At 44.3% G+C, this 24550-nt stretch overlaps 1 protein-coding gene across 4 annotated transcripts; it reads left to right on the top strand.

Annotated features, from left to right (window-relative positions):
• Positions 1–14867: 14867 nt before the first annotated feature.
• Positions 14868–24240, top strand: PRPF38B (pre-mRNA processing factor 38B). 4 transcript variants are annotated; one of them, XM_084757256.1, is made up of 7 exons: positions 15191–15406; positions 16237–16289; positions 18377–18445; positions 18720–18871; positions 19112–19172; positions 21457–21680; positions 22279–24240. In XM_084757256.1, the coding sequence occupies exons 3-7, from the start codon at positions 18434–18436 to the stop codon at positions 23120–23122; spliced, it is 1293 nt and encodes a 430-aa protein (XP_084613382.1). In that variant the 5' UTR covers positions 15191–15406; positions 16237–16289; positions 18377–18433; the 3' UTR covers positions 23123–24240. The 4 variants fall into 4 exon arrangements, with proteins under 4 accessions (XP_084613380.1, XP_084613382.1, XP_084613381.1 ...); XM_084757254.1 differs by lacking the exon at positions 16237–16289 and having other exon boundaries at positions 14868–15406; XM_084757255.1 differs by lacking the exons at positions 15191–15406; positions 16237–16289 and having other exon boundaries at positions 18377–18455.
• Positions 24241–24550: the final 310 nt, after the last annotated feature.

Below are 24550 nucleotides of genomic sequence, written 5' to 3'. Positions count from 1 at the left end.
CAGGTGAACTCACAGGCTCTCTTTAAAGGCATTCAGGGGAATTCCAAGGGAGGTTAGGAATTAATTCAAACTAGAAAGCATGGGCAAGCTGAAAAAGCAAGAGCACCCCTAGTCAGTGGTCATGAGTTGATCATAAGGCAGGAGATTACCAGACCTGCTGTAAATCTTCCTTAAGCAATCAGACTGACAGCTGATCAACCTTAAACAATCTTATCTTCCTCTGGCCAGGTGGCTAGACCATCTGATTGGCTGCCAATTTTCTGCAGTATTTCCAGTGACCGCCTGTTACAGAGTTGGCTTGGTTCCTAGATCAAGCCTTTTGTGGCCTCAGGGTTCCTCAGGGTTCTTGAATAGGGGTCCCTCTGGGAACCCAAATTTCACTTCCTTTCTTACATCCTGAGTGTTAAGGGGTTTCCTGCCAGGATGGAGGGACTATTAAATTTAAGGGAACTGCTATACAAAAGCTACTGAGCTACATCCTCAGCACTCCTGGTTTTATTTACTATGTTCCTGACTATTATAGGTTTAAAACATACAGTGACAGTAAGCATGAGAGTCTCAGAAAATTACAGGTTTGGAGATGAGACGAGTAAGGTTGAACTCAAGGTCACAAACACTTCCACTTTAAGCATGGGTGGTTGCTATTTTATTACTTTCATTTGAAATGTCTCTATAAAATATTCTATGTAGACATTCCTTACGGCTTTTTGTTATATTGAAATCCTTGATTTTCAGATGGTGAAAAACTTCCAACATCTCTCTGGGGTGAGGGTCTCTGTAATGGTTAATAGTGATTGTCAGAGGTGTTGAGATGGCTCCACAGTTAAGACCACTTGCTGCCGTGACAGAGAACCCATGGTCAGTTCCCAGCACCCACATGGTGGCTAACAACTATGTAAACTTCAGTTCCAGAAGAGCCAATCCCCTATCCTGGCCTCCAGTGGCACTAAGCACACATGTGGTTCAGACAAATACATGATGGCAGTCATACAATGAAAATAAAAATTTTTATTATTATCCAGCCCAGTCTTAGAACTGAAGAAGCATTAGCCAGACAAGCTGCCCTCAGCCTGTGAGTGGTCCCTTGGAAGAGATGCCTGGTGTGTGACTGACTGTGAGGACAGCACTCTCCATTAGTCTCCAAGAGAAAGCAAACAAAGTGCAAGGTACCCTGTGACTTTCTCAAATGCTTTTTTGGTTTGGTTTGGTTTTTCCAAACAGTTTCTCTGTGTAATAGCCCTGGCTGTCCTGGAACTCTCTTTGTAGACCAGGATGGCCTCAAATTCACAGAGATCTGCCTGCTTCTGCCTCCAGAGTGCTGGGATTAAAGGCATGTGCCACCATGTCTGGCTCTTAACAGTGTTTTTTAGGGGTGTGAGTTTTCATTTGGACAAATGCCTAGGAATTTGACTGACAGATCCATTGATAAAAGTAAACCTTTAACTTAAAAAAAAAAAGGTAACAATTAAAAGTGACTGTACATAACATTTCGTATTTTCATAAAAAAATAAAAGGTAACAACTAAAAGTGACTGTACATACCATTTCATATTTTCATAAACAGTGTATGAAAAATAACTTTCTTTGTATTCCCTTTTTACTTATTTTTGAGGTCTTACTATGTAGCCTTGGCTGGCCTGTGATTCCCTGCGTAGACCAAGCTGGCCTTGAGCCACCATGCCTTGGTTTCTTTGCATTCTAATAAATATTCAGTATAACTACTTTTCAGAATTATCAACCCACCAGGTATGGTGTACACCTGTAATCCCAGTATTCAGTGTTATCACTAAATATATATATATAGAGAGAGAGTGTGTGCAGCAGATCTGATATAAAGAGATTTATTTGGGGAAGGAAAGAGGAGAGGAGTTAGAGCCTGAGTGGGCCATGAGGGGAGAGAGATGCAGTGGGAAAGAAAGTGAAAGGGGAAAGGAGGGGGGCACCCCTTAGAGAGAGTGCAAGAGAGAGAGGTAAGAGAGAGTAAGAGACAAAGTGGAAAGTTGGCCCTTTTATATTGCTACACAGCTGAAGGGCATCTGGCACACACCTAGCAGACAGGTGATGACATCATAGGTTGCTAAGCAACCTAGAGGCAGCCTAGTAGAGCTAACCTATATGCTAGCTCTTGGGGAGGCAGAGGTAGGCAGATTGCTGAGTTTGAGGCCACCCTGGACTACAGAGTGAGTTTTAGAACAGCAAGGGCGACACAGAGAAACTCTGTCTTGAAAAAAACAAGAGAGAGAAAGAGAATTATTAACTTTCCAGGTGTGGCGGTGCACACCTTTAATCTGAATACTCTGGAGGCAGAGTTGGGAGGATCTCTACAAGTTTGAGCCCAGCCTGGTCCACATAGCAAACTCCAGGACAGCCAGGGCTACGTAGAGAAACTTTTTTTTTTTAATGGGAAATCTTCATTCATTCTTTACAACCCTAAACAATGACAACAAAATTAGAATGAGAAAAGCCTATTGACAAAGAGGAAGTCTAGGACTCGCCTCAACCTGTCATCCTATTGATGCTCGCTAGAATTGGCTAGAATAACTGGCTCAGCAAAAGAGGCACACCAGTGTGTCTTAAGGTGTTGTAAGACTCAATACGGCACTAAAATGTGCCCCCCCTCCCCCCCCTTCCCCCCCCCCCCCCGGTAGAGATGAAGATACTAAGCTGATTCAGCTTATTAAGCATCATCTCAGCTTGTTGCTCATATAAAAGGATCTCTACACAAGGTCAGATTTACCATAAATTATGTTTATGCTCAACATACCCTATGGCCTTTTTAATCAGCAAAAATTCCCCATCCATAAGTCCCGCTGCCCCCAACTGCTAGGCACACTTTCAAGGTTAACCAGAACTGCTTGTTAGCAAAATAACTTGAGTCAGAGCTGACCACCCTGTTCCACCATCCGCCCTCCTGAACCAGGATGTGGTTCAGACCCCAAACGGGCTGAGCTTCAGAAAATAAAGCTTTAATTTTAAGCTTTGATCCCCCCTGAGCTCAGAAAATAAAGCTTTAATTTTAAGTTTCTGCATCTGAGGTGAGTTTTCTCAGCTTCAATCCCCAACCCACTGCCTTTGTAAAACACTGGGCATTTGAGTTTCTAACTTTTCCCCTCCTCTGGCTTACTTCCTCCCTTGGAAATTATTAGTTTTAGGTTCTTTTGTTTTGTTTTTAGTTAGGGGTGTCTTTACAATCCATCATGGAGGAAAAGTCATAGTGGCAAGAGCTTGAAGAATTGTTCTCATTGGTCAGGAAACAGAACAAGGATTGCTAAGATTCATACTAGCTTCTTTTTATGTAATCCTCGGCCCAAGCCCAGGGGATGGTGTCACCTGTAGTGGGTGACTCTTTGCATCTCTGTTAACCTAGTCAGGAAAATCCCCTACAGGCATAACCAGAGGCTCATCTCCCAGATAATTCTAGATCTCAAATTGACAACTGAGATTAAAACCATCACAGAAATACATTGGGTTTTGTGTTTGTTTGTTTTTTTTTAATTCTCTCACCTTGCTTGCTACTATCTACAGGTCTGTGTTCCACTCCTTGTTCTGAGATACAGAAAGGTGAGACACTTGCAGAGGTTCCTGTTGGACTCTGATAGGCCTCGGCGTCCGTATCTATGACAATGATTTGTTACTGGGAACAAATACAAAGCAATATCAACAAATGGAAAAGATAAGCGGGACAATGTAAGATGTAAAACTTAAGTGTGACATAAAAGCAGACATTCCTCAGCTTTGCTGTAACCTATTAGATGCCCCTACCACTGTACTTGCATTGATTTCTAATTTCCTTTGTTCTGTGACTAATAAAATCTCCTGTGACTACCTTCACAGTGGAACTATCATTCAAGGCTACCTGAATCTGTGTCTCCCAAACATGGTCACTTTTTATTTAGCCCGGTAAACTCCCTTTTAATTCCTTTGAAGGAAGAGCTATGTTTTGCCCTGACATTCATTAGAATCATTTCCAATGGAGTCACACAGGATGTGATCTGTTAGTTATTTTTATAAAGCTGTGTTTGTTTCTCTTAGTTTATTTCTTTTTTTTTTAAACTTATCTTTTAAAGATTTATTTATTATTTATACAGTATTCTGCCTGCATGTGACCCAGCAGGACAGAAGAGGGCACCAGATCTCATTGTAGATTACTATGGGCCACCATGTGGTTTCTGGAAATTGAACTCAGGACCTCTGGAAAGCAACCAGTGCTCTTAACCTCTGAGCTATCTCACCAGCCCCTCCTGATATGATTTTAATATGTCTATTTTCCCTTAAAATCTCAATCCCGCCAATGAATTTGTAGCTTACTACCCCAAAGGATAAACTATTTATTCATCTATATCATGTGAATAGTGCCAGACAGATGGTGCTACTCACATGTCCAGGGTCCAGAGTTACCCTCCATCCTTACAACAGACTCAAACGGTGCTTACAAGATGCAGTCCTTAAAGCAGAGAACAGTCTAGGAGGGAAAAAAACTGTTTGTACAATATGGAGTAAATAATGGCCACAGAGAGGCTCTAGAAATTGGGTTCAATCAGTTGTACATAGTTAATAAGCCACAATGAAAAGTCTCAGTCTAGCATAGTGTTGCATGCCTGCAATCCCAGCACTCAGAAAACAGGCAAGAAACTTGCAACAAATTTGAGGCCAATTAGGTCTCTACAATAAGCCAGAAATACTCGGAACACTTGTTTTAAATAAACACAAATTAAAAAATGAAAAACTTAGAAAGTCTGCTGCCATGAGCTTTCCTGGTTGATAATTACATCCATGTGCTGGAAGGGAAGGATGCTCCATACTGATCTTACGGGAGCTTTATATTTAAAATGCTCTCAGACTTTGCCCTTTCTCCACTTGCCTGGTCCCCGTCTGTATACTGTGTCTGTCCGTAATTATTATGTTGTGAATCATTACAGCAAATTGGTAAGCATCAGGGAATTCCGGGAATGCTACGTCTAGAACCATTTGCTCATCAAAGCAAGTTGTCCATACAAGAACCTCCATGTAAGCAAGCGCTCTACCCCTGCACGATGCTCCCACCAGCAAGGTAGTGTCCTAACCTGAGAACTCTAGACCTTTCACCAATAGATCTTGTGAAGGATCTTCCCCTAACACTGGGAAGCCTGAGCTAAAATAAGGTAGTCAGCATCAGCAGTGCCCTGCAGCCAGCCACTCATAGCACTTAGAGAGGCAGCAGTGACCAGGGCAGAGACAAAGCTCCATTCTACTTCCCCTGCATACACACACTCTCTCTGACCTGTACTGCACACAGTAGGACTCTCCACTCAGGCAATACTGGGATTCAGGGCCTCGTGCAGAAAGAAATTGCAGGGCAAGCCAGTATGAAGCTGGAGGTTTGTTAAAAGACTTCCCATCTGTTAACCCAGGCTATGTCAGTTTTAGTATAGCTCAGCCAAAAGAGCCCTTCCTCCGTTCCCCAGGACAAGTTCACATGCAGGTTTGGGCAATTAGGAGGAAAGCTGCCATATTGTGGGTGAGTCTGGGGTAATTCCTCTTAAGGGAACAAAGTGGGAAATAGAGTAAATATTGGAATTGACACTGACTGCAGAAATAATCTATGATTATTAACACAGAAGTGGGGAGAACCTTAGCAGGTGCACCACCCGAAAAAGCAAAAGCAGTTGCTTCTCCCCCGGAGCCTACGACTTTGCTGGTCACAGGTTTTGTCTAAGTTCCCAGTGCCGTATGTGAATTCCCCCCTGGTGGAGTGGGTCCAGTGTCCACACAAGAAGTTGGTTCTGTCCATAACTGCTCATGCCACCGCTGCAGCAAGAGCTGACGTATCTTGCCAGCAACTTCTATCACGAAGCACACAAGATCCATAGCTGCAGACTTGAGCACAAGCTTTCCTTTTCTCTATATCAACAGCCAACTCCAAGGGTATTTCCTGATGTCTCTAGTTCACTCTTTTTTTTTCCCCCCCTACTTGGCTTTTCTCACACTGTTAGAACACGGTGAAAAGGATGATACATGGTGAACAATGCCTTGGGGAGCAGTGAGAGTGTCTCGCAAGAAAGAAAGAAAGAAAGAAAGAAAGAAAGAAAGAAAGAAAGAAAGAAAGAAAGAAAGAAAGAAAGAAAAGGAAGGAAGAAAAGTGAAGGAGAGAAACCTGTTCTTTAGGATCCCAGTGTGGGATCGGAACAGTCTAGTGAGAGAACAGGTGATGTTAATTCACTAGAAAAGCAACCACCTCGTGCAGGAGCTTAATTGCTACCAGATGAAAAAGATCCTGTGAACAGACTCTGGGAGGAAATATATAAATGAGCCCAGAACTGGCGGCGGTGCGGATGGAGACTTGGGATAGATTTGGTTGTTCATCGCTGCCCTTCAAGATGCTCCTAGAGAAAACCGCTGAGGGAAAGCTTCAGAGCTCCGGCTCCTGCTGAGGCTCTGGGGTCTGGTTACCCCCGGTTCCAGTGGAAGAAATCCTACGGCTCCTGACCGGAGAATCGTTCCTCGGGACTGATATCCTTAAGGTTTTGTTGTTGTGTCAATTAATCCTCATTTCCTACTGTTTTGGTTAATCGGGTTATAATTGACGTAGGCTCAGTCAATAAGTTGTTAATAAAATATTTTGGTTAAGAAAATTGAGTCTACAGAAAAGAAAAGAAAAAAGAAAAAAACCCTTTGCCTCAAGGGCATTTTGTTCCCTGGATTGTTCTTGAATGTGGTTCAATGCCTCTTGTGGCACATGTTTACATTTCTAAGACATGCTTATTCCTGTTGGAGCATAGCTGTCGACCCCAGTCTTGTGAAAGGATATGCTAAGCTCTGTCCTCAGTGTACCCTGAACCTGGATACGGCTTGCTCTGTCCTCAGTGTACCCTGAACCTGGATACGGCTTGCTGTCGTGCTTTCCCAGATATAATCCATAGTATGTGCCAGGCAATTGTTTAAATTGTCCTGTCCTGAGAAAGGTCTGGAAAAGGGCTGCTCTGTTAATACTTAGTATGTGCTTACTGGCGTTTCTTTACATGGTTTTCTGGACTCAAACAACCTTCCTTGGATCATTGCTTTTCTTGTCTCATTCATGTATAAAAGTGCACTGAAACAGAAGTAAAGTTGTCTGCAGCATCAGACTGTAGTCCCGCCCATTCTTCAATGTTTTCAAATCCCAAGTCTTCCAGCTAGATCTGCAGAGGCCAGTGAAAGTCGACATCAAGTATTCCAGGTTTTGGGGTTCCAGGAAGGGCTGTTTAGGATAAATATAATTTGGGTTTCCTGTACCCTTCAGTTTCCTAGTTGTGAGAAGTGCCACGCTAACACCACCACCACCCCTCCCTTTATCCAATGTGCGCAGTAGATTGGAGCACAACAAAGGAAACCAGCTGTGTGCGTCTCCTTTGCTGCAGTTCCTCCCTCATAGCTGCTCCCTCCCTCCCTCCCACCGCCCAGGCTTCAGAAAGCTCTCAGCATCCAGAGCAGCAACCAGGCTGCCTGTGCGGCCGCCTGCGGATGCGTCTACCCTACCCTCCTCTCCAGTGCTGTAGTGTCTGCTGTTCTCAAAACCTCTCCATACTCCCTCCCTTGCCTAATCCCACCCGTCAGAGAGGCACATCACCCCTTACCACCCAGAAGACTGGCATCCCCAGCAGGCATCCCCTCACCTTGGTTTTCTATCTCACTGCCTTCTCCATTCCCCATGTCACTGCCACTTCTGTCAGAAAGCACACTACCCCATGCCACACAGGGAGAGAAAGCCGTGTCAAAATTTCCTCTGCGAACACCCCACCAGTAGGCTTCAGTTGCCTGTCCCGTTCCCCGTATCAAGGCAGCACCATTGTTCTTCCTGAATTTATCCTCCGTTTTATCACATCCTGCCAAGTGTTGCTAAAATTTCTTCCCTGGGGGAAACATAAACAATGTTTGCCCCCCCTCCTATCGGCCCAATGACAAATCAAAACATAATTCCATCTCTGGGGAATTTACAGAGCAAAGTTCACCCTAGCTGACTTACAGAGAGCAGTGGCTGAGGCTTATGGGCAGAAACATGGAAGACCTTAGGCCAGAGTCCTGCACCCAGCATGGATCTGGTGCTCGGAAGGAGAAAGGTCTGTCACCAGAGAGTGGAAGTCTTTGATAGGAGTGGAGAAATTAGGTGCTGTGGCCTTGTTGGAGGCAGTGTGGGAGTGGGGGTGGGGAGGGTGGGGGGGGGCTTTAATGTTTCAAAAGTCCATGCTACAGCCAGGCACAGTGGCCTGTCATCCTAGCACTCAGGGAGGCAGAGGCAGGCAGATCTCTGTGTGTTGGAGGCCAGGCTGGTCTACAAAGCGAGTCCAGGACAGCCAGGGCTACACAGAGGGGGCAAAAAAAGCCCAAGCTACACTGTTTAGTGCATGCCAAGCCCACTGTTCTCTCTCTTGCCTGCGGGTTAGTGTGCAGCTCTCAGGCCACTCCTCCAGTACCATGCTCCCTGCCGTGATGGTAAAGGACTAAAGCTCTGAAGCCGGAAGCCAGCCCCCCAGTTTAATCCTTTCTTTGTTAAGACTTCTCTTGGCCATGCAGTCTCTTCACAGCAATAGAACGGGTGTCTAAGACAGAATTAGCACCAGGGAGCAGGGTGTTGCTGTGACAGGCCTGACCGTGCTGCCTGTTCACAGAATGTGGACTTTGGATCAGGAAGGCAGCTGAAAGCTTTAAGTGGACTTAATGGGCCACACCAGTAGGAGCAGGGCAGACGGTGGTGCCGAGAACAATGTAAAATGGAAAGGCCTGGCTCAAGAGGTTTCATAGGGGAAGAATGTTAACAAGTGGCCCAGAGACCATTCTTGTGACATTCTGGCAAAGAATGTGGCTGCTTTTGCCCTTGTCCTGAAGATCGACCTGAGGCTAAACTGAAGTTGGACTAAACGCCTGCTGCATTATGGTAGGGCCGCGAGCCTATGAGGCCATGTTGTGGAAGGCGGTGGTTTGAAGGAGAATGCTTCCCCTCCCCCCTCGGGCACATACAATTGAATGCTTAAACACCAGGGAGTGGAACTCAGGGTTGCCTTGGTCATGATGGTGTCTCTTCACAGCAATAGGACAGTACCTAAGAAAATGAGTGAGGACACTCCATGCTGACTAGATGGACCCCCCCCCCCCGCCAGTCCTCCTCCATGCTGACTAGATGGACCCCCCCCCCGCCCAGTCCTCCTCCATGCTGACTAGATGGACCCCCCCCCAGTCCTCCTCCACGTGTGTAGTACTGTATCTCTCCCTCCAAACCCCAAGGTGACATGCAACTAGAGCAGAAGTATATATAACGACTTAGGATGAGTTTCTGGGTGCTCTGGTGGGGGTCCTAGGCCCTTCCTGTCCCCTCTTTCTATGAGAACATGTCAATAGTCAGCAAACCCAGCTATGATCTTTTCTGAGCAGGCCAGCCAAACTCCTGCAGATGGCAGTCCTGTAGCTCAGATAGTCCTATACACTTGCCTATAACCCCAGCACGTTGGAGGAAAAGGCAAAAGAATCAGGGTACTGATAAGAAAAAGAGGAGGAGGAGAAGGGGGGGAGAGGGAGGAAGAAGAGGAAGAGGAGGAGGAAAGAAAGCAAGCCAGTAAGATAGCTCAGTAGGTAAAGGTGGTCGCCATCAAACCAGCTGAGTTTGAGCCTTGCACAGTGGAAGGAGAGAACACATGGGCACATACACACATATATACATACAAATTAAAAAAGAGAAAGCTACAGGAGTAGAACTAAAGATGTAGCTCAGTGCTTTGATGCTTACCTAGCATGAACAAAACCCTGGGTTTCACCCTCAGTACCACACATATAAGAGAGAATCACCAAGTCCCGGTGTTAGAGACGAACTCAGGCAACACAGCACCACCCCATCTCAAACATTTACGTAGTTCCAAAAGATGTAATGTACTAGCATTATAACACTGACATTTGGCCAGAAGATTAGCTCTTTTACAGGTTTCCAATGAAAACTACAGTACTCTCTCCGCTATAATCAGCCTGTTGACTTTTGTTTGTGTATGAAGGGCAAGCAAAGCTAAGCAAGCATTCTGTCATTGGGCCTCATGTCCAAGTTTGGTCATCTCCTGACCCCCGACCCAACCCCTTTTTGTTGTTTGTTTTTGAGACAGGGTTTCGCGTGCAGCCCTGACTATCCTGGACCTCCAAGTGCTGCCAGCAGCCCCACCCCCACCTTCTGGCTAAGTTTCTTGTATCTAACACACCTACTTGAGAACTTCTCTCTGCAGCGCTGATACAACTTAGGTTACCCCTCCCCAGAAGCATGAACCTGGGTGAATCCATGAGGTTCCTTTTCTGCACCCCACTCCTTCAGCATCAGTGCCTAGTGCTAACACCTTGATCTCTCTCTCTGTCTCTCTCTCTCTGTTGTCCCCACCCCAAATTCCTAAGAGGGTATGGAAGGGCACTGGCAGGCTGATCAATCAGTGTATGCCATGGCCATAGAGAGATTCTCCGCCAGCAGCACCAAGTTAGAGACTTTCAGTTAAAAGAGGGAATGGCAGTACAGAGAGGAACCGCTCAGGGCTGCTCAATCCCTGGCTTTGCCTTACAGCAGAAACAGTTATTAGCAAGTAAGCTAAAAGGATGTGGAGCCCATCACCTAAGTTCACCTGGCCCCTCATGTGATAACCACCCGCACAGCCTGTGCCGGTTAGCCCAGAGTGTAAAACGTTATGGCAGTTATGTGTGATTTTGCCAAATACTTGAGCTCTGACCCCACAATATTCTTTTTCTCTCCAAAAGCTTAAAATAAATCTGGTATCAACAAATCCATGACCCATCTGCTGGGTAGATCACTTCCATCTGTAGCCTTGGCCCTGCTACCTGATTGGAAGCCTCGCATAAAAATGTCCTTGGCCAAACATTGTCTTGTATCAGAATTTAGATTCCCGGCTGGGCGTTTGTAACCCTAGCATTCAGATCCCTTCAGCCAGGGAGTTGGAGCCAGTGTGGGCAACCAAGCATAGGTAAAGTCTGTCTGGAAACAAACAAAACACTCATACTCCTCACGGGAATTAAAGTTAAATGAGGGCGTGGTGGTGCACGCCTTTAATCCCAGCATTTGGGAGGCAGAGGGAGGTGGATCGCTGTGAGTTAGAGGCCAGTCTAGACTACAAAGTGAGTCCAGGACAGTCAAGGATACACAGAGAAACCCTGTCTTGAAAAACCAAAACCAAAACAAAACAAAACAAAATAAAATAAAATAAAATAAAGTTAAATGAGTAAGAGCCAGGGTTAGTGGCACATGCCTCTAAAGGCAGGGGCAGGCAGATTTCTGTGAATTTTAGGCAAGCAAGGGGTACATAGACGTAGTCTCAAAACAAACAAACAAATTATTCTATATCCATGATGAGCACAAAGGCAGATAGATGCCTTTGATCCCAACACTTGGGAGGCAGAGGCAAGAGGATCTTCTAGTTTGAAATCAGCCTGGTCTACAGAGCAATGTTGAGGCCAGACAGTTATAAAGTGAGATCCTGTCCCCAGTCCCCTGGGGGAAAACCTCTAATAAATAAACACATAAGGCTGAATATAGAATAAATTAAAATGTTAAATGTTGGCCAGGAGTGGTGGCGCACGCCTTTAATCCCAGCACTCGGGAGACAGAGGCAGGTGGATCGCTGTGAGTTCTAGGTCAGCATGGTATACAAATCGAGTCCAGGATAGCCAAGGCTACACAGAGAAACCCTGTCTTGAAAAAAAAAAGTTAATTGTGATTTTAAAAAGTAACAGGGAAGTTGCTTGCAGATAGATCTTCATAGCTTGCTTTTTCTGACTTCTAACTTAAAAAGCAAAATAACTTTTTTTTTCTTCTTTTTCAGGATATCAGCGAAGGCCTAAGCATGCTTTCCTTGACACTGTGTACTTTCTCACTGTTTCTCTAAAGCCTTCCCCACCCCATCCCTGTTACCCATAACCTCCCCCAACATCCCCTTTCTGCAGTTGCTGGTTGGCCTATGTCTAATGTGAAAGGCATGGCTTTTTCTCTCTGCCTTCCTCCTCCCAGCAGCCACTGGGATTTCCAGTTTGCCTTCCCGATTGTTTTTCTCTCTCCAACTCTAATAAAATGGTCCTCAAATTTCACCCACACACAAAACTAATAACAAAGAAAAAGGAGAGAAGAGGAGGAAAAGAAGGATGAAGAGAGAAGAAAATTAATTAGCCAGGCACAGGCATTCAGGAGGTAAAAACAGGAAGATCAGGAGTTCAAGGTTATTCATGCTGCGTGGTAATTTTATTATCTGTTTGTTTATTTTTTGGTTAGTTTTCTTCAGGACAGGGTTCTTTGTGTAAGAACCTTGGCTGTCCTGGAACTCACTTTGTAGATCAGGCTGGCCTTGAACTCACAGAGATCCACCTGCCTCTGCCTCCCAAGTGTGTGTGTACGCACCACATCCAACCCTGCATAGGAATTCTGAGACTAACCTGGGCTATATAAGGGGAAGTTGCCCCATCCCAAACCAAAAATAAAAGAGAAACATGATGGTTTGCTTACAGAAAGCAGGAGTCAGCCAGGTACTGGTGGTGGTGCACACCTTTATTCTCAGCACTAGGGACACAGAGGCAAGTGTCCAGCCTGGTCTACAGAGTGAGTTTCAGGACAGCCAGGGCTGTTGAAAAACCAAGAAAAAAGAAAGCGGAAGGAGGAGAGGAGGAGGAGGAAGAAACTGCAGCAACAGGGCTGCCAGTTGGCAAAGACTGGAAACCCTTCCCTTCCCCACCTGGGGAATAGCAAAAGGAGGGTGTCCAACCAAAGCCTCCCCCATACAAACCTGAGAGAGGCGGGTATGTAACATCTTATAAAGTGTCCCTCTGGCCCATGGCCCAGCAAATTGAATCCTTTGCCTCAGCTCACTAGTCACTCCCATTAAGAGGGCTTTCCCTTTCTAATATTCTATTTCTGTTTTAACCACACGTCCCTGGCCAAATTCTTTGCAGTGGGACCCGAGAACCTGGATACTTCAGCAAGGAGCCCTTAGTCGCTCGCTTCAACTCACTGCACATTCCACCAGCGTTCTGTCTTCTGTCTCCTGTGTATGTGCTGCTAAAACTAAGGTCTTCTGCCCTGAAACTTCCTTACCCCAAAGTTTCCAGGAAAGAATACATGATAAGATGCAACACAATCAGGAATTAAATAGGGTAACAAAACGCCTTTGGATTTTGGCGATTTGGATGGCACTCAGGTGAGTTGGTGGAGGAGGAAGCCGCTGACCTGTGGCAGCCAGGAGCAGAGGGACACTGATAGAATTATTCTGGCCAGAAATATCCGCGTAAGTAATACAAAGTAGACATTAAGGTCATGGGTAAAATGATATATATGAACTACTTTCTTTTCCCAGTGGGTGGGGCTAAAACTCTTGCTTACTAATAAACAAAGGCGCTACCTCTGAGGTACACCCCCCAAGCCCGAGTGTGTATGTGCATGAGTGTGCACAGGTGCATACATATGTGTTGGGATTAAACTGACTTTGCATATGCTTAACATGTCTATCATTGAACTATACCAATAGCCTGATTTTTTTTTTTTAAGTTGAGTTGCTATTATACAGTCCAGACTAGTCTTGGCCTCTTGATTGTCCTGCCTCAGACTCCTGAATGCTGGCATTACCGATATGGCCACCAAAACCAGCCTAGCCTGATTTAAACACACACATTACAAGGATGGGTGGGTAACCCTTGGTTTAAGCATTATTAAATTCCTAATGTTTCATTATGACACTGCAGGCATTTTATTGTCACTGCTTCCACAGAAGCATATCTCTTAGCCTCTTGCCAACCGTACTATTTACCATTTACTAAGCTTGATTTTGGCTTCAGTGCTTAGGCTATTCTCTGCCAATGCAATGCCCGCTCGAATTCCAATTGTGGATATGTCAGGGCCCTCCCGCAGTCTCTTAACTCTCAAGCCCTAACAATCTTAAATTATCAGCAGCCTTTGAGAACTGACACTTGTGATTCCCTTTACGCCATCTCTCCATCTCCTCCACTCCCCATTCCCTTACCTGGGGCCTAGGCCAGCGCAGCTGTATTATAGAACTGCCTCACTCCATGTGGTGGCTCATGACTCAAAGCCCAGTATTTTGAAGGCTGAGGCAGAAAGACTGCCTTGAGTTTTGAGGCCAGCCTGGGCTACATGCTAGCCTCAGCTATAGTGAGGGACCCTATCTAAGAATATAGGAGTTATACTTGATTCTTTGGAAGCATTTCAGGTAGGGTAGCTGCTGCTACTTTTTTTGTATTCTTTTGAGAGTAGGTCTCTATGGGTGCCATGGCTGGTCTGGAACTACGTAGACCAGGTGGCTTCGGACTCAGATCCGGCTGTCCCTTCTTCCCCAGCACTGGGATTAAAGCGGGCGCCATCACACTCAGCTGAGAGTACTTTATTTAATGCTCACAACCCAGTTAAAATGTTATCATAATCTTAGGTGGAAAAAAAAATTGAGGCTAAGACTTTCGGTTGGACATATCTCTACGAAAGCCTCAAGGACTCCTTATCAGAGTCTAACGGAGAAACCTAACAAAATTAACTCTTGAGACCTCGCATACTCGGAAGGAGTCAGAGTCACGCATTCGCCAAGAACATCAGGGCCACGAGACCCCCTTCTTGCCTGGAGAAAAATCAAGCCACCGATGCAAACTCTAAAATACAGCGACTGTGTTTAAATTCCCTTCCCGCAAGGACCAAATTCCCAAGAGAAAGCCCGACAAGCTGGCACACAGACCACCGCAGCCGACCCAGCACGCAACGACCTCGCGCAACCAGGAAGCGGAATCTCCTGCCCACACGGGCGTCTCTGATTGGCCACGGGATTCGCTCGAACGTCCGGGGCGTGGGGCGTCACTTCCGCTGGGCCCGCCATCTTGTTCCCAGGGGCAGTTGGCGGAAGAGATCGCGCTCCTTGGCTGTCCGCTCTACGTTGCGCTCGGAGTTCTCGTCGCCCGCGTTTGGTCTCCGTCCCGGGCCCGGGAGTCCGTGTGTCGGCGTCCCAGTTGCAATCCCTCGCTCGGCTGGGGCACAACGCGGCGGGCTTCCTGCCCCGGCGGCCTTCCATGGAGTAGGTCCGGGACCGTTGTCCCGAAGAGCGCGATCGAGCTTGGGCGCCCCCCCCTCCTCCCGCCCTCCTTCCTGCCGCGGCAACATGGCTAACAACAGCCCCGCGCTGACAGGCAACTCGCAACCGCAGCACCAGGCGGCCGCGGCCGTGGCCCAGCAGCAGCAGCAATATGGCGGCGGCGGCGCCACCAAGCCGGCGGTGTCGGGCAAGCAGGGCAACGTGCTGCCTCTGTGGGGCAACGAGAAGACCATGAACCTCAACCCCATGATCCTCACCAACATCCTGTCGTCGCCTTACTTCAAAGTGCAGCTCTACGAGCTCAAGACCTACCACGAGGTGGTGGACGAGATCTTCTTAAAGGTACGCATCCTCTAGGCCTCGGATAAGGGGGTAAGTTTGCCCGAGCGGGTTGTCGGAAACCGGTGGAAGCGCCCCCCTCTTGCCTCCCCCTTCCCTCCCTCCCTCCCTCCCTCCCGAGACTTGAGGATTTGGGGGAGGGGGAAAGTTGGCGGAGGGAGAAATGAGGCTCGTGGCTGGTTTGGGACGGGTTGGGTCAGGGCCACCCTCTTTCCTTTTCAGGTTTGGCTTTTCTTTCTTTTTTTTTTTTTCTCTCTCTCTCTCTCTCTTATTATTTTTTTAAGAGCCCGGCGAGCCCGCCACAGTCGATCTTTAACCTACCCATCCCTAGGGAGCGGTTGGGTAAAAAAAGGCTAGGGGAGAGGAGAAAAGTAATACCAGAAGCCTGTCCAAGTTCAACGTTTTAAAAAATGACTCCTTTTTTTTTTTTTTTTTAAACCTGTGTCGACTGAGCACTAATTTGGTGCTTCTAACGCTGCCCCTCGGGCCAGCGGAATTCCCCCAAGTAATTGCTTTATCAGTGTCGGCCTCGTGTTCTTCGTTAGCTCTCCACTCCAGAGAGAAATTGGTCAGTGTGAGGGTTGTCAGGTGGGGTGGGAGGGTTGAGGGTGGCGTGGTGTGTGCCAACGCGAAGAGCTGTACAGAAGGCCTGGAAATTTTTCCCAGCAGGAAGTCAGGAGTCGGAGGTCTCAGCCACCTGTGCATTTGGGCATAGTTAGAAGTATCTGGGCCCTGGGCTTCTGCGGCAGGGTCGGTGCTGGCTTGGCTGTGCTGGGGAGCTCACCTGGCGCCTCCTCACTGCACTTGCGTCTCAGTTCTTGTTTCGTTAGCAGGATTGACTCAGTCTTGCAGCGAGGCTCGGAGCAGCCCAGGGTCGCAGGTAGAGGTATGCACTATTAATCATGCTCAATCGCCATAAATGCATTTCCCCTGGTTAAATGAATGGCTAATTAGTGTTTTTGGGTTTTTTATTTTTTTGGTTTGGTTTTGGGCCATTGATTTTTGGTCTCACTAAGTAGATTCTCCACTTTCTGCAAATTAGGTAGTTTAAAAAGTACCTTCCAGGCCTCCGAAGTTAATTAATATTTTAATGAGTGTTTAAAGTCTTAATGCCTTCAAGCATTTTCTCTAGAGCATATAAAATAAGATGCAAATCATTTTTCTTGTCTTGACACTTACAAACTTGAGACAGACCAAAAAAGATATTTTCTGTCATTTAAACATACATGTGGAGATGTTAACCAAAAGAAATTCTCTGTATATTTTACCTATTTTTTTCCTAGTTATATGTTTAGGTTAATGATAGGTTTTTGAGATACTTTTTATTAAAAAAACAAAAAAACCCTTAACTTTGGCTATATAGAGTACACAAATACTCTTGGTGTTCTTTTACGAAAGCTTGTTAAGTAGGTGTAACTGATACTATGAAATAGTTTTTGAAACTAGCTTTTAAAAGGTAAGGCCTTTTCAATGTGGATATAGTATGGTGAATAATAATGAGCTTATTATGTATGCGGTTAACTTTGAAAAATTAGGTCCCTGCACCGTTGTGACAGGCTGTTTTAAAATACAGGGGTAATATTTCAAGTTAATTTCAAATACTATATTTTGAAACAACTTACTCCACCAGAAAGTATGTTTGTTCATTCTTAAAAACTAAAGTCCCAGCAGATTGTAGAGGTGCCCCGTGGATTATGAGCATGTTTGCCCTTGCAGAGGACCTAAGTTCATTTTCCACCATCCACATTGGGCAGGGGGTACCCAATTCTAGATCAGATCCACACATACGCATAATTAAAAGTAAAATCCTAAAACACGACTGAAAACATACAAAGTTCTTTGGATCAAATAATCTTTGAAATGTATAGGCTTCCAATTTTGCATTGTATCCACTCCTTTGGGAACAGAAATGAGTTGTGTTTCGGTGGTGCGGTGCCCCTTCACTTCACCCAGCGTGAACAAGGCCCTAGGATCAACCCTCAGCACTGGGCTGGGTGGGACATGACTTGGGAACGGGAAAGAACTCCAAGAACTGAGTAGTTTTTTTTGTTTTTTTCTGTAAAGTCACTGAATTGAAGGATAAAGTGTTACCATGTGTGGTCAGAAATAAAGAGTAGGGTTTATTTGTTTTAAGAAACAAAACCAGGTCTAATCTTTTTGGCTTATCTCTTAGTGTTAGCTTTTTGCTATTTTTAGGTGAGGCTGTTAGGGTACTTCCTTCCGTGGAGACGAGGATACGGAACCATTGGTTGTATTTGGTATATATTAATGACTTCACACCTACCTTTTTAACATTTTATATTCTGGGTTTGCAGTTAGGCTGAAAATTAAGTACAAGAATGATCTTGTAGCTTTGTGATTTTAATCTTTACAACTTGATCAGCTGGGCTTGGTAGTGGAATCCCTTGATAAAGGAATGGTAGAGAGCCAGGCACTGTGGTGCACACCTGTAATCCCAGTGCTCGGGAGGCAGAGGCGGGCAGATCTAAGTCCAAGGTTGGTGTGGTAGAAATCCAGCACTTGAGAGGCGGAGGCAGGAGGATCTCTGACCTCGGTCTTGTACCCACCTCCCTACCCGCCACCCCAGGCCTTAAGCAAGCACTCTTCTGCCCTTAGCAACATCAGTAGTGTGGGGTTAAAATGTATTTTTAGTACTATAAAAGATAAAATAGTGCCAAATAATACTCGTTGCAAGTGGTTTTCTGACCTTCACATAGATATGACCTGTCTATAAGGCTAGTTTATTGAGCCATCTGCTTTGAAAACATGATAGGGTTTTGTTAAGTCCTCATAATTTTGTTGGTGTTCTGTCTGAGCAGTTTCCCAAAGATGAGCACTTAGTGTGTGAGTACAGGCTGGTGTGGATGATGCAAGCACAGTGGCACAGCACTTGGGAGCAAGTGCTCTGATGAACTGAGCTTACTTTAGCTTCAGAGTCCGAATGTTTGTTGTCTTCCTCTTTTTTATTTCCAGGTCACACATGTTGAGCCATGGGAGAAAGGAAGCAGGAAAACAGCTGGCCAGACGGGGATGTGCGGAGGGGTAAGTAGAAGTACGTGCATTTTTTTCCCAGTTTTTCTGTCTGCTAAGTTTATAGGAAAGCTAAATGTTATTAGATATTCAAATAACCATTCATTGGCAGATCTTAGAATTTTTCAAAAAGGTAAAATTCAAGACTCCAATGGATCAGCTTAGGATAAGTATTAGTTTTTAATGCTCCATTTTTAATTCTAATTTATGGTTATTGATAACAGCATCAATAAATGGGTATTAAGTATCTGCTTATTGTTTTTTATTAATTATGTTCCCTTTAAAGGTTCGAGGTGTTGGAACAGGAGGCATTGTTTCTACAGCCTTTTGCCTGCTCTACAAATTATTTACCCTGAAGTTAACTCGAAAGCAAGTGATGGGGCTCATAACACATACAGACTCTCCATACATCAGAGCCCTCGGATTCATGTATATAAGGTGCGCCCGTGCTTATCTGCTCTTAGGGGTTTTGTTTGTTTTGTTTTTTGAAGAGAGTCTCTTTGTGGCCCTGGCTGTCCTAGAACACTTTGTAGACCAGCCTGGCCTCAAACTCAGAGATCCCCTTGCTTCTGCCTCCTATGTGCTGGGATTAAAGGCATGAGCCACCATTGTCTGGCTTATCTACATTTTTTCAAATGAGTGAACTAATAGTGAAAACTTTTTATTTTATAATTTTAGGTATACACAGCCTCCTACAGATCTGTGGGACTGGTTTGAGTCCTTCCTTGATGATGAGGAGGTATGTCAGCAAGGGTAATCATCCGCTTTCTTCTGACTACTCTACTTTTGGTCTTTTATTTGTTAGAGGGTTGTGTCTTAGAATTTCTGTACATTTATTTCATTCGTACTTGGGGATTGTAATCCTTTTGCTAAGATTTGATGACTTCTATGTTGGGTTAAAATTTTAAGTTCTGTTAAGTGTTTTAAGAGTTAGTACGACTTAATACCTTGAAAAGTTGTGTTGATCCTAACTTCTACAGCTGATAGTCACTTTCTAAGGTGATAGAAGGCACATGCTGCCATCACTGAAGGCATTTTAAATTGATACTTTTGTGTTTTTTGTTACCTTTTATAAGTAGCAATGTTTATATTTGCTTATAAGTACAGACTTAGAAAGAGTTGAGATTGGCTTAAATGGCCCAACAACTATACTTTTCTAAGGTGAAAAAATAATTCTTTTCTGTTTTCCTTTTGAGCCAGATATTCAGTGTTGCCCAGGTCAGTCTCAAACCTATAATCTTCCTGTTTCAGCCTCCAGAGTAGCTATGATTACAAACAGGATTTACCACCAAGCCTGGCTAATTCTAGCTTTCTTTGTTTTTTAAAAAACCAGGCTTAAAATTTAAAAACTTAACTTATATTCACAAGTATATGGCTCTGGGATTGATCCAAACACTGCCCCTCCCCCCCAAAATTAAGGTCAGTTCTTTTTCTTAAATTACCACTTCATATTTTGAGTCTAAATCTGGTCACTGTCTCAAGCATGATGAACAAAGGCCAGAGTTAGATTAAAATCATACCTGTATTTTACATATGTATTGAGGACTATTGAAAAGTATCAACATAAACCCAAATATGAGCTATATTATCTTTATATTTACTTTGTCACTAATTTGTGATTCGAACTTTATAAATAGAGTAAAGCTTCTGTGAGTTCAAACAAATTGGGGCGCGGGTGCTTAGGGTAGCACGCCTTTAATCCCAGAATTTAGGAGGCAGAGGCAGACGGACTGCTCAGTTCCAGACCAGGCTGGTCTACATACTCACCTGGAGTGAGACTATGTCTCAATTTTTTTTTTATAATAAACCCATTGTAAAACAAACAAACAAAACATCACTGATGTAGACATAGAGGAACAACACTTTTGAGACAAGGTCTTCTGTAACTCAGGTTGGCCTCAGTAGCTGAGAAAGGCCTCTTCTGCTGGTCCCGTCTCAGTTCCCTAGTGCTAGGGTTACAAGCATGGCCAGCCCGCCCAATGGTGATTGTGATTTTCCTGCCCTGTTTTTGCCTGTTTACTAATTCAAAAGACCAAGAGAGTATTTGAGGCAAAAACCATGCTTGTTAAACTTTTCTCCTAAAGACAGATTTAAGTGCCTCAAAAAGGCATGCCACTTTTTAAATTGTTGTAGTGGGTTTCTAAATGCTTCTAACTTATTTATCTGTTCTTTGTTGTGTTTACAAGCCTGAGGTCCTCTATTTGAGCTAACGTATGTTTTCTTCTTTAGATATCTGCAGCGATTATATTTGGAAATTCTGTATATCTGAACACTTAAATGTGTGTGAGTGCAAGCAGTTTTGCCTTTAGCTCTTGTTTTTCTGTTTAGATAACAAATCTCACTTTCCTTGTGTGCTTGCACTATAGGTTTGGGACTGACAATAGCTGACTAACATGTCCTGAGCTGTGAGAGGGCATAGCAAGAAGGCCTTCATGCGGTAATGACCCTTTTCAGAGACAATGGTCATCATGGATTATGCGTTTCCAATTATTTGTTCATTTATTTATTTTGTACATAACTTTAAATTAGAAACCTCACTGCTTCATGGCAGTTGGTTTGCTATTGCTTCCAGTTTTAGCAGGGCTTCATTTTACACTGAGCTGTTAGAGTAGCCTGTAGACAGGAGGTGTCTGAAAGGAGGAGTCCCTGGTAGCCAGGCTTCAGTGTGAGATGTGCTGTGTGCAAATGTGTCCTCGGGTGTAGGTATGTGAGGTGGAATTTTAAACCACTTGTTCCATGTAGTTTAGCAATATTAGAGGCTTTTTCCTATTTTTGTTAATGAGTGAGTTAGTTCCCTTTATGCCCAAGAGGCTGCAGGGTTTGTTCTCACCTGCATGTATACAGTTAGCCCCAATATTCATTCATTACCAGATAAGGGCGCACAAATTGAAATTTTTCTGTTAGTTTTTTTTAACCTTGATTCCAAAGATGGTAAAAAAAATTTTTTTTAATTTTATTTTTTTAGTGTTGACGTATATGTTGAATTTTTTTTTAACCACCTGGGTATCTTTTATGTTTCCTAGGACCTAGATGTGAAAGCTGGCGGAGGCTGTGTGATGACCATTGGAGAGATGCTTCGTTCTTTTCTTACAAAACTGGAGTGGTTTTCTACTTTGTTTCCAAGAATTCCAGTTCCAGTTCAGAAGAATATTGATCAGCAAATTAAAACTCGGCCAAGGAAAATGAAGAAAGATGGAAAAGAAGGCATTGAGGAAATAGACAGACATGTTGAGCGAAGGCGTTCCAGGTAATGTAGCAGTTACATTTTTTAAATGGTCTGTACAAAGTTGGTGATCTTGGAAAGCACCAAGTTGTTATGATGGACACACCATCTGTCATTCCTCTTTAAAAAATTATTTTTTCGCTGGGCGGTGGTGGCGCGCGCCTTTAATCCCAGCACTTGGGAGGCAGAGGCAGGCGGATCGCTGTGAGTCTGAGGCCAGCCTGATCTACAAAGTGAGGACAGCCAAGGATACACAGAGAGACCCTGTCTCGAAAAACAAAAAAACCAAAAAAAAAAAAAAAATTTTTTTTTTTCCTTCCAGCAAAATTGTGCATCTGTAATGAGAACAAATTGTTAGGTGTCTGGTGCTAAGCATTGACGTGCACGCTATGCAAGCACTCTGCCACAGCTTCACCCATCCTGATTCTTCTTGCTGTGTGTGTAAGCTGATGAAAATGTTCTGGTATGTTTGGTTGGTTTTGTGCGTGTTGAGTGTTAGGGAGTGCTCATTGCTGAGTGTCAGCCCCAGTGTCCTAAGGACATGCCAGACAAGTGTTCTGCTGAGCTACAAGTACTCTCACAGTGTCAATTTATTCCATTTTTTCCTTTCCCCTTTTCTTAGATCTCCAAGACGATCACTGAGCCCACGGAGGTCTCCAAGAAGATCAAGAAGTAGAAGTCATCATCGGGATGGCCATGGCTCTTCTAGTTTTGACAGAGAGTTAGAGAGAGAGAAAGAACGCCAGCGACTAGAGCGGGAAGCCAAAGAGAGAGAGAAAGAAAGGCGGAGATCCCGAAGTATTGATAGGGGGTTAGATCGTCGGCGCAGCCGGAGTAGGGACAGGCACAGAAGCCGCAGTCGGAGTCGTGAGAGGAAAGGAGAGAGAAGAGACAGGGATCGGGAAAGAGAGAAAGAAAATGAGAGGGGTCGAAGACGAGACCGAGATTACGATAAGGAGAGAGGCAGTGACCGAGAAAGGGACAGGGAGAGATCAAGAGAGCGCTCCAAGGAGCAGAGAGGTAGGGGGGAGGGAGACGAGAAGAAACACAAAGAAGACAAGGAGGATAGGCGACACCGAGATGATAAAAAAGAGTCCAAGAAAAAGCACAGCAGAAGTAGAAGCAGAGAAAGGAAACACAGAAGTAGGAGCAGAAGCAGAAATGCAGGGAAGCGGAGCAGGAGCAGGAGCAAAGACAAGTCAAGCAGACAGAAAAACGAGAGCAAAGACAAGTCAAACAAAAGAAGTAGAAGTGGCAGCCAAGGAAGAACTGGCAGTGTTGAAAAACTGAGAAAACGAGAACACAGCGCTAGTAGAGAGAAGTCTAGAAAGCGCAGCAGGAGCCACGACCGTTCCCACAAGAGAGATCACGGTGATAGCAAGGACCAGTCAGACAGACAGGATCATCAGAGGAGCCAGAGTGTAGAGGCAGAGAGCCAAGAAAAAGACAAAGATGAGACTGCGTGAAGATGCTGTAACATTGGATCACATTGAATCCTATAAATGTTGATTAAATTCTGCTTTTTTCCCCCCAAGTTGAAATTGTGCAGTAGTTATGCACTCTGAGCTCCCAGTAGGCTGTGTTTTCATTTCTTTTGTGTAGGGAAGTGCCTTTGTAATCCCTTTAAACATTGTTTTCACCTGGTTGAGTTGACACATGATACATAGATTGTTCTTGCATTTTTGTTTGTTTTTAAAATGTACAGTCTGTACATAAGTCCTGAAAATGTTTAATTCCTTTGGCATGGTTGCCATGTTGGTTAAATTTGTATAAGGCAATAAACTGCCACTAATTCTATTTTTGTTTTGTAGGTGTGGGATTATGGTTGTGTACTGAAGTTAGCATGGCTGTGCTTTTCATAATAGAATGCTAAAGACTTTGGGAATGGAGCTTGGATGTTTGTTTTAGGAGAATTATGTGCTTTCAGTATACATGAAAGCAACAGTTGTAGGGTTAACATTCTTGTCCACTGTATATTACCTTGGAAGCTCTTGTTAATATGTTATACTTAATATTCTCCACAGTTAATGTTAGAGAGAATTTATAAGAGGTTTAAATTAGGCTGTCATTTGATCAAAAGTCCTTTTAGCATTCTACCTCAAAGGGACACTGTTAGTATGCCTAAAATCTATTCACTTAGTTTCTTTTAAAAAAAAAAATTGACATGTGCTTCCCCTCCCACCTTGGATTCTTTCTCAGATTTTAAAAGTGCTATATTAAAGAAAATGTGTAAACCCCATCATTGCAGCAACCCTATACTGACAAGTGATTGAGAGGGCGGGCACATGTAGAGACGCATTCAAGCCTCAAGCTTCCAAAGCATTTTTTATAAATGGAGAATACTTAAATTATGAAACAGCTTGATATAGTATCCTTTTTTTAAGAATTCAAAACTTTTTTTATTGATAATGAAGATTGCTGTTTGAGTTTTTAAACTTAATCTAGGACAAAAGTATTAACAGTAATGCAGTGCTGCGTTATTTAAGACTTTCAGCAAATTATTTGATAGATTGTTCTTATGACTTGTATTCTGATTTCAGAAAACCATCATGAGTGTGGAATAAATACTGGATTAAATCCTTTATCCTGGGTGTTGGCTTTCCCCCATTTGTTAAAACATTTTTTAAACAACTGAAGCCTGCCTTGGGGCACACACCTTTAATCTCAGCATTTGTAGAGGCAGCGGTAAGTGGGTCTCTGAGTTTGAGGCCAGCTTGGTCTACAAAGCAAGTCCAGGACAGCCAGGGCTACACAGAGAAACCCTGTCTCGAAAAAATAAAAACTGGAGACTGACAAAATGTCAGTAGTTTTCTGTAGAGGATATCTTGAACAAAAGCGACTTTTAAAACCTTGCTTAACCTGTAAAGGTGCTTGCTGCCTAGCCAGACCTGAGG

The sequence above is a fragment of the Acomys minous genome, assembly GCF_964271855.1.
Source record: "Acomys minous genome assembly, chromosome: 14".
NCBI lineage: Eukaryota > Metazoa > Chordata > Mammalia > Rodentia > Muridae > Acomys > Acomys minous.
The sequence above is the reverse complement of the archived record's forward strand: the minus strand, read 5'-3'. Positions and strand labels throughout refer to the sequence as shown.